At 51.1% G+C, this 10,000-nt stretch overlaps 1 protein-coding gene across 4 annotated transcripts in view; it reads left to right on the top strand.

Annotated features, from left to right (window-relative positions):
* Nucleotides 1-10,000, top strand: part of arb2a (ARB2 cotranscriptional regulator A) — a 119,561-nt gene that overhangs the window by 10,871 nt on the left and 98,690 nt on the right. For 3 of the 4 annotated variants that reach the window (XM_081714999.1, XM_027006273.3, XM_081715000.1), the window contains exons 5-6: nt 2,799-2,864; nt 4,162-4,353. In XM_081714999.1, the coding sequence (XP_081571125.1) occupies nt 2,799-2,864; nt 4,162-4,353 (258 nt within the window). The remainder of the gene's footprint in view (nt 1-2,798; nt 2,865-4,161; nt 4,354-10,000) is intronic. The other variant, XM_027006275.3, reaches the window with a different exon arrangement.

The following is a 10,000-nucleotide window of genomic DNA, read 5'->3' as shown; positions in this document are numbered from 1 at the left end:
TGTGGCTTGTGGAGTATGCGCAAGAACGGTTCAGCTGGGGTGAACCTTGTTTACGTCAAGCTCTTTATCTGAGCACCTTTCAGTTCACGCCAGGAACCCCACGTCCACACACACACACACCAAGTAGCTCTGCCGGGCCGCCCATCGCCACCCACGTCACGTAGGGGGGGTGGGGTGGGGGTGAGGAAGCACTTAGCATTCTTACCTGCAGGGTTTTCATTATCAAACTAATAAGACAATATTAATTACGCGACTGCACGGCGCTCTAATTATGCCGCCGTGATTGCGTCGAGCGTGAAAGAACTCGGTGTCTATAGGAGACCAGAGGAGGCGGTCACTCACGCTATACGATTATGCCAAATGATAACATTGGGAATTCTTCAGCTGTCAATCACCATGTGCACCTGTGGGGATTCCCCCTCAAAGGCCCCTTACTAGGAACTTTAGTCTCTTACTTTGGTGAGTAGTCTTATGCCTGTCTTGGAGAGCCCTGTTTTAAAAAGGCCCAGAGTTGAGCCAGCCGGGCTTAATCCAGTCCAGTCTGACTTTATCAGCCTCCTTTGTCACTTTGATTGGTTCTTGTATCTCCATTTCACTGTGCCGTCGGGTCAGTGGAAAGGACTGCGTCCACCTTTCTGCTATCTCTGTGCGCTCCTGCGTTTGCCGCTCACTGCCGTGGGGTTTGGTGTGCAGGGCGGATGCAGGTCACGTCTTTGCCCGGTGGGCTGATCTCTGACCAGCCAGTCACTCATCTGCAGCTGCAGCTGCTTCCAGTAAGAACCCAGCTCTGTGATCGCAGATCAGGGCCCAACTCTCTTCAAGAGAAGATAACGCACGCTCACCACGTTGTCAGGAATAGGAGTCTTGCACACAGCTGCACATAACCCGTCCATTGGACCATGCGCGCCAGAGACCAGCAAACCCTGGCTCCGTCGTGGGCACGTTTCCAGAAGGCCCCGCTTCCCCGCAGAGACGGCGTCACGCCGCGCCACCTGAGACGTCGCTGCAATAACGGCGCTAAAATGAAATTTCCTTCGAGGCTTATTGATATCATTAAACACGAGCATATTACACTTCACAATCATTTTAGTCTTCATCAGCAGCCCTGACACTTTAGTGAATTAGGTTGCGTGGAGCAGGCTACATCTTTGCAGCGTTTCACCCATCACACCCTCCACCTCCTCCACCAACAGATTTAGTGGTGAGGTCTGTCATCTCGTTTGGGCTGGCTGACCGCTGATGTCCGCTAATATCCCACTGCATTAGCTCATCTTGGCCTAATGCGCTTTTGTTGTTTGTAATCCAATAAGCAGTGGCTTATGTCTTATGTGTTTCAATGATGGTTACCATGATGTTGTTATTATTCTATAATAACCTTTTTTCCAACCATCTTCCCTTGTAAATAGACTTTGAAAAGTTTTTGCAGCAAAATGAGTCAATGGAAATCTAATGAACAGAGCCATATGTTCTAAATTTTTAACTTTAAAATTTCTTCTTCTTTTTTAAATACATTGCCCAGTTCTGTCCCTAGTGTTAGTTGTTGCTAATTGCCAACTGCCGTGGCACTCTCGTATCCTGTAGGTCCAACCAATCAGAATGAGCACAGGTGACCTCGTGCTTCCTTGGACACCTGCCCTTCTTTCCAATGGGATCTCCTCTTAGGAAAATCGGTTTCATAACAGTAACGGTGTAACAGTGTAAACAGTGAAGGTAATGCTCTTCAAAATGCTCTTACGTCAGGAAGGCCAGTTTGTTTTGCGAGTTTAAGCATAGCTGTGGATCACTGGTGCATGACCAGAGTCCAATGAATCAGCTCACGACTTAATCCAGACATTCACTTACTGGTCACATTCTGAAACCGAGGACCTCACACAAACAGCAGAGACGATCACGACACAGCAGCTGACTGTCCGGGTGTCCACACAAGTTTCCCCAGTGTCTGCCCACAGTGCCACGGTCCCCTCTGAGGGCGCCGTCTGACACGATGGGCATAGCACGAATGCTAAGCCATCGATACCCTCGCCACCTGGCTCACCCACGCCCATTTCTGCCCGCCCTGCTGAGATCGTGGCGCCGGTCTGTGCCAGGCCACGGCCGCCCTTTGCCAGCCATGCCGTTCCTTATCCTTCCCATAAAACCTTGTGTTTTCAGCTGCCACAAAGGGTGCAGGGGGGTGGGAGGCAGAGTGGACGAGAAAGAAACCGCCAAAAGTTGTTGATGTCGTTGAACCGTGAAACTTTTGGCCCTGGGTTGAAACTACACTGCATACAAGTTCCGTGCTTGTGGCGCTGCAGGGATAAACACACCATACATCAACCCACTGCTTGTAGTAGAGATTTTTTTCGCTTTGGGCTGACAGACCCACACTTTCTGCTCTCTGCTCAGAATAAGTGCAGCAGAGACAGTCTCAATTATCTCCCTGGCTCAGGGGTCCAGAGGCCAAATGTATATAGTCTGTACACATGTAATATATGTAAGGGTGTCGGCTTTGCTTACAGTACATCTAAATGGAATATCGGTGTAGTTGTGTATATAGACCTGGTTTGTTAGCTGAGCCAGGGCACGTTGGGGTGGCATTCATACTAAACCCCTTGACAAAATGATACATGTGTTTATAGAGTAAATTGCACTATTTAATGGTCTGAACTATCTCATGTCTCAGTTTACACATACCGCAGTGGTATATTTGACTTAGCTCCGAGTTTGGTATGCCTAATACCCACGGTAAGTATGGGTCATTCTGTTTTAATTACGCCGGGCGCGCAAATAAAGATGTCTCTCCTTCTTCTCTCCTGCAGATCATCACACAGCACGTCTACGAGCGTCTGGAGCAGGACTGTGGCCTGAGGAGACAGACGCTCCCCGTAAGTGGGCCTGGGAGACCAGGGCCGCTCCTAAACCAGTTTAACCAGTTTACACGACTGGAGAGCAAGCGGGGCGTTAACGAAGAATTGGGTGCGCACACAAAAAGAACCACCACCACCACAACAAAAAAGATTACCCCGGAAATCGGTTGCAGTGCTGTTAATTCTCGGCAAGCGGGATTCCCAACAAGTTTCTGTATCTCCTGCTCCCTGTGCAGTTAGCTCTTCCGCTCTGAGGAAGATTTAGTGTTTTATGTTTGGAACAATCGTGCTTTAATCTGCTTTGTGTTTGAATGTACTTAAAGAGACTGCATTTAATAGTCACAGCCCGGTTCGCTTGTGCGTACGAAACGGGTTTCTGTAGCTTTATCTTTTTGGGGGTAAAGCGCCATTTTAAATTGCGGCTGTTTGCATGATTCACGTCGTTTTAAAAGCGGCGGTGTATTACTGTGCGTAAATCACCTTGAGAGAAAGTGGAAGTTTTTACAGGCCGGAAACAGCTTAAGTGGCACGGAGTGCTTCTCTCGCGCTTGTCCGTTTTCCCGCCAGCGAGGGACTTGTCTGTCGCGCACAGCCGCCTCGGTACGGGCCGCGTGTTTAAACTCTGCTTAAACTCTGTTCGTCAGCGTGCGTTTTGGAGGAGTAACACAAAAACGGAACGGCGGCGGCGAGACGACAACACGACGACATTACAGTGGGAGCGAAACGGGCAGCGCGGCTCTCGCGAACATCTCCGAGTTGTCCGTGCGCGCGTGTAGAAATTCGCGGAAGGCACACGCGGGCGGGTTCGTCTGTCTGGTGCCCTGGCCCGGGGGTAACGCAAGGAGAACAACTGCAGCTGTTGACACAAATCAATAGATTTGTGTGCGCTCAGTTTATATTAGACTTGGGGCTTACCCAGGTTTAGTAAGTTAAGTAAGAATGCTTCAAATAAATAAGATCTCTTAACTTCTAAAAGGGTGCAGTGTATAGACTCTGGAATGACATGTGATTTGTAAAAATACTGTTTTTCCTTTTCCTTTGTTTTTGTGTTTTTTTTGTTTTTTTTCTTTAATTAAAGTCAAAATAAGGCCTTAGATAGCATTTGTATACATTCTTCCCAGGGAACACACGTCAAGCTGATAAATATGTGAGACACTGATATGAACCTATGCCAAATGCCATAAATATACATTCCTATGTAAAGATTCTAAGACAAAGCATAAACAAAATTGTAAATTCATTTCTGACTTTTAGTAGAAATAGCAGAAGTTGCGTGGTGGTGGTTTTTATTCACGTTGCTTGACTGGCGTCCCAGGTGGATGCCACGGAAGACGAGCCGAAGACCTTCATGTACATGAGCGAGGACGCGCTGAGCAACCCGTCGCGGCTGCTGATATTGATCCAGGGCAGTGGGGTGGTGCGCGCGGGTCAGTGGGCGCGCCGCCTCATTATCAACAACGACCTCGACAGTGGCACTCAGATCCCGTTCATCACCAGAGCCATAGAGGTAAGGGTCGCCCGCCCCACCTCTGCACCTGGTCCCCACCTCTGGCCTCCGCCCGAGGGCCCTCATCCGGGCCTCTGCCCACCATACCCTGGCCTGGCTTAAGGGTCTCCTCCAAACACCTCCGAGCGGCGATGCAAACATCTGGTACGGATGGGAGTCCTCTCCGATGTTCTTGGGAGAAGGAAAGCCGTCGTTTAGCGAGCTCTGGCCAATTACTTTCTAAGTCGGCAGCGTTTAGCCTGTATGTGCTGTCTGGAGATTAATGGTCATTTAAGTGAGGAAATGAAATCTCCAGAGTTAAGCAGTTCTGTTTTAATTGTGACGCAGAAATCCCGAGGTGTAAGGACACCGACACTTTGATAGCACTTGGGAGAGAGTGTGTGTGTGAGAGAGAGAGTATGTTTGTTCTGGTATAGCTTACTCTGTCATTTGTACCCATCGATCATGTGTATTGCCGTGGTTTGGTGCAGTAGGAGTGTGTGATGTGGTAACATTGCAAGGTCTGTTTGCTGTCTCAGTGCGCCCCTCTGCCCAACTGCCTTCCCTGCGCTACATATTTATTTACCCAGCAAAAACAGGGCATTTGTAGTTATGTGTGTACTGTAAACTGTAATTCAGATTTTCATTTCTTTCCTCTGTCAGGGAGCTTCTCCCCCGGCCGAGTTATTTCCGTAAGCGGCGGCCCCGGTCGTTTGTCACGCCGCCTACTGCTACCTGTGTAATTTTATCGGCCTCTGCGTTCAAATTGACTTAGGGGAGATCTCCCTCTCTCTTCCACCGAAATGTCATAAAACGCACACTCCCGCGTCCGTGTCTGCCGGCAAAGTCACTCTCCGAGCGAGACAGGAAACTCTGGATAGAGAAGATGAGTGTGTATAAGGGGGTGTATGAATGTGTGTGTGTGTGTGTGTGTTACCGTAAAGTGGTTTATTGCGTTTGTCATGGAGGTGCGTCGCCGGTGCACACAGTGACAGCCGGCTGCTTCTGACCATTCATCACACTAAATAAGCACAGCGGCTTCTGGGCTCTGACATCATCATAATAGCATTTACAAGCCCCCCGGAATCCCGCTGGCCGGAGCGCACGCGTCCGCCCCGCTGGGAGCGTCCTCACGTCAGCTCATGCCTTTTGAAGTGACAGGCTGCCTTCCTCGTTTCCTGGGGGATAAACAAGGACGCCCGAGGCCGCACTGGGGTGAGAGCTAGCTGATCTGCCACCAGGGCGGCCCCTCTGCTTATCAGCGTTCTGATGGGATAGGACGGCGGTAACTGACTCCAGATCAGTTGACCGTGCAGGCGACTGTGTCCTATTAAGCGTCGTGAGATGATTTGTTAGCGGTTGATGCGAGCAGGTCTAGAGTCTCCACGTCCATGTGGCTGCTGGCCTGCCAGCCCAACTGAGGATGACGAGCAGTTCTCAGCATGCGAAGACTCAGGCAGCATGCGAAGCAGCCCAACACGACTGCAGCAGACAAGCAAACAGACAGAGGGAGAGGGAGGAGAGAGAGAGAGAGAGAGAGAGAGAGAGAGAGAGAGAGAGAGAGAGAGAGAGAGAGAGAGAGAGAGAGAGAGAGGGAGGGAGGGAGGCAGGTAAAGTCTGCCATGCTGAGGGAGGCTGTCTCTGTCTCTCTCTCTCTCTCTCTCTCTCTCTCTCCCTCTCTCTCTGGCTGTCTCGCTTAGTCTCTCTCTTTCTCTCAGTTTTGAAGAGTGAAGTTGTCAGTGTGGATAATGATGACGCGTTCTCTTAAAAAGAAGCCGACTGTAGATGACTGTTGTTAGGAAAACGCAGCTGTACTCTGAGGCCCCCTGATGTTGGGTGTCTTTGAATTTAATTGTCCAGTCTTGCAAGTAAACCCCCGCCCACATACACACACACACACACACACACACACACACACATACACAATATCAAATACAAAAGCAGCGATCCACTTGCATAGCTCCATGCAGTTATCATGCAGGATGTCTACTGATCTGACTGGGACTGTCTCCATGTCTAGCACAGTTTCCAATGCGAGCTAACCGCATGAGACTGCAGCTGCCGGCCTTTCCGCGCTCAGCCCTGAGCCAAGCACTAATGCAGTCAAAAGCCTGCGGTCAGTAGCCCAGCTCAACCCTATACACAAACTACCGCGGCAGGTCGGAAAGCAAATCTCCCTACATCTACCGTGCACATCCACATACCAGCCGCGCAATACGCTACCTAGCACCTCGTGCTCATGAATAATGTCTCACTCACTGACTCATTCGGAGACCACCTTCCCGACACGCGCACACACCCGCGCGCGTGCACACACGCACATGCGGCTGGTTGCCTGCCAGTGAGCGAGTGGGGGAGTAGGGTGTGTGGTGTTAGTCCCAGCGAGAGGAAGATAAGTGACAGGCACGAGTCCACAGTGGGCCCCGGTGGCGGTGCAAGGACGTGGGGCTCCAGTCTGACAGCTGGGCCGCTCCAACTGTGTGTGTGCGCGCCCGCACTCTGGAGGAAGAGCAGGAGAGAAGGAGCCTCCTGCTTAACGACAGCTTATTCCTACATGATTTCAAGCCCTGACAGGCGGCGGGTCGGCGAGTTGCATCATGGCAGCAGTAGCGTTACCCCATGGCCTTGTCAGGAGCAGGGATGGAGCGGGAGTGAGCAGCGCCGCGTGCGCACACCGGACACGCCGTGGTAGCTCTCGCTGCTGGATTACAGCGCACGCTCACGGCACGCCACCCTGTTCCAGTGAGCTTGGGTGTTCGTCGATACAGAGAGGATGTAAGGCGCTAATTTAGCTAGCGCCGCTGCCACCATCACCGCCGTCCCTGCCTGGCACTCTCTCTCTCTCTCTCTCTCTCTCTCTCTCTCTCTCTCTCTCTCTCTCTCTCTCTCTCTCTCCGCCACGGGACCGATTGCTCGCGCGCCACATCAGATCCAGCACTCCCACGCTGACCCAGCCAGAAACAGAGCCATCCGAACGGAAGGGAGGTGACTGGGAGGGAGGAGGACCTCTCTCACTCTCTCTCTCTCTCTCTCTCACTCTCTCTCTCTCTCTCTCTCTCTCTCTCTCTCACTCTCTCTCTCTCTCTCTCTCTCTCACTCTTTCTCTCTCTCTCACTGTCTCTCACTCTTTCTCTCTCTCACTCTTTCTCTTTCTCTCTCTCACTCTTTCTCTCTCTCTCACTCTTTCTCACTCTCTCTCTCACTCTTTCTCTCTCTCTCTCACTCTCTCTCACTCTTTCTCTCTCTCTCTCTCACTCTGTCTCTCTCTCTCTCACTCTCTCTCTCTCTCACACTCTTTCTCTCTCTCTCTCTTTCTCTCTCTCTCTCTCTCTTTCTCTCTCTCTCTCTCACTCTTTCTCTCTCTCTCTCTCACTCTTTCTCTCTCTCTCTCTCTCTCTCTCTCTCACTCTTTCTCTCTCTCTCTCTCACTCTTTCTCTCTCTCTCTCTCTCTCTCTCTCTCTCTCACACTCACTCACTCACTCTTACATGCATACACACTCTCTCAGACATTCTTTCTCTCTCTCGCTCTCTCTCTCGCTCTCTCTCTGCCTCACACACACTTATACACACACACATTCTCTCTCACTCACTCACTCACTCACTCACACACTCTCTCTCTCACTCTCTCTCTCACTCTCACTCTCTCTCTCTCACTCTCTCTCTCACACTCACTCACTCACTCTTACATGCATACACACTCTCTCAGACATTCTCTCTCTCTCTCGCTCTCTCTCTGCCTCACACACACTTATACACACACTCTCTCTCTCTCACTCACTCACTCACACACTCTCTCTCTCTCACATACACTATTTCTCTCTCTTTCTCACTCTCTCACACACATACCCCCTCTCTGTCACATACACATACACTCTCTTACTCTCTCTCTCTCTCTCTCTCTCTCACTCACTCACTCATACACATATACATACTCTCTCTCCCTCTCTCTCTCTCTCTCTCTCTCTCTCTCTGAGATCTCTTTACCCTGGTGGCTCTCGGGAAGCACAAGTGAAAATGAGCTCTTGACAGGAGTAATAAATACGCTGCCCCTGCCTCATCCGATATCTGTCTCTCTCTCTCTCTCTCTCTCTCTCTCTCTCGCTGTACCTCACACTCTGTTTTCTTTTCCCTCATGCTTGCTGTATCGCTCTCGTCACTCCCTGTCATGTTTGTTTGACCGTGTTGCTTTAACCACACCCCCATCAACTAAGCAAACCTGCGGCGCCGTGCTCTTAACAGAGCCTCTTGACCCGCCATGCCACACACACACACACACAAACACACACACGACTGGCCTTTACTTGCAAAATAGCGAGCGGTGGGTAGATGAGCAAATGCATTTCATTAAGAATAAAGTCTTTAATAAAGAATGAGCTCCTTATCCTCCGCCTCCCCCCCTCCTCTTGTTAGTCAGTTAGGAGCGGCTCTGGAGACCTGCTGGAGAGAAAGAGGGGGTGTGGTGTTTTCAAAAGTGTGTCAAAAGCCTAGGGCTTTGTATCTGCCCAGAATTTCAATGGGAGCCTGAAAGGGGGCCGTGAAGCGCTGAACTCAAACACAGAAATCTTGTTTAATTTCTGTCATGTTGCTTCTTCTTCTTCTTCTTCTTCTTCTTTTAACCAGATTGATGTCTTTTTCTTCTTCTTCTCTCTCTCTCTCTTTGTCTGCCTCTCTGGGTAGCTCTCCCACGCTACCTACCATCAACTACACCTCTCTCTCTCTCTCTCTCTCTCTCTCTCTCTCTCCCTCCCTCCCTCCTCTGCGGCGGGACCTTGGTGGATTTCTCATCCCTATTTATGACTGGTGGCGGTGCAGAGGTGCGGCGCGCTCACCCGGGGCCGGCCCGCACTTCAGCGGATCAAAACGCGCCTCTTCCAGGCTGCGTGTAAGCCCCGCCCCCGGGGTCAGGGTGCAGCGGCTGGGCGCTGGCGGGGGCCCTTCTCCAGGGTGTCCTGCTGGGATGGCCCCCCCAGCCTGGGCCCTGAAAGGTGCAGCCTTTCCCGCAGTTACAATCGATGCACCTGACACCTTCAAAGGGCTTTCCGATGAGGGGACTCGTGCTGGGGTTCAAACTTGTTTAAATAGCCCCCCTGAAGGAGGAACAGCTGTCAATAAAACACAGTAATTACCCCGCCCGGCCAGCGGAGAGCGCGAACGAGCCCCGCTTAAATTAAAAATTGATCAGTGAGGGAGAAAACATTATTTTGTGGCCCTGTTCCCTCGTCTTAGCAGTGCAGTTTCCAATTTGATCAGCTGACTCTTTATGCATCTGTCTCCCCCCCCACACACACACACACACGCACGCAAGCAGGCTCTCCCCCTCATTTGGATGTGTAGAGTAGCACCTCGCTTGGTTCCTAACCATTTCTCTGCATATTGAATGTCCTGGAGAGCAGCCGTGGTGTGTGTAGTGCCGGAGGAGTCCGCGTGCGCCTAAGCACTGAGCACAACAGAGAGGCCCCAAAGCCTTTATTGATTACAGTCTAATTTTGTCCGACTCCACCCCCACAGCAGCACCACCTCCTATTCATTTGCGAGTCAGAGTGGGTGAGGGATCAGCCAGAAGCTCATCCGTAGTCTCCACGTCCTCTCTTGGACGGAGCGCGCGGCAAATGACTTTCAGGTGGAGAGTACAAACACACCCATCCACTCCTCCACCCACCAGAGACA

The sequence above is a fragment of the Electrophorus electricus genome, chromosome 5 (assembly GCF_041902795.1).
Source record: "Electrophorus electricus isolate QZ-2024a chromosome 5, ASM4190279v1, whole genome shotgun sequence".
Lineage (NCBI taxonomy): Eukaryota > Metazoa > Chordata > Actinopteri > Gymnotiformes > Gymnotidae > Electrophorus > Electrophorus electricus.
Note: the sequence above shows the minus strand (reverse complement) of the source record. Positions and strands in the feature narration are given on the sequence as shown.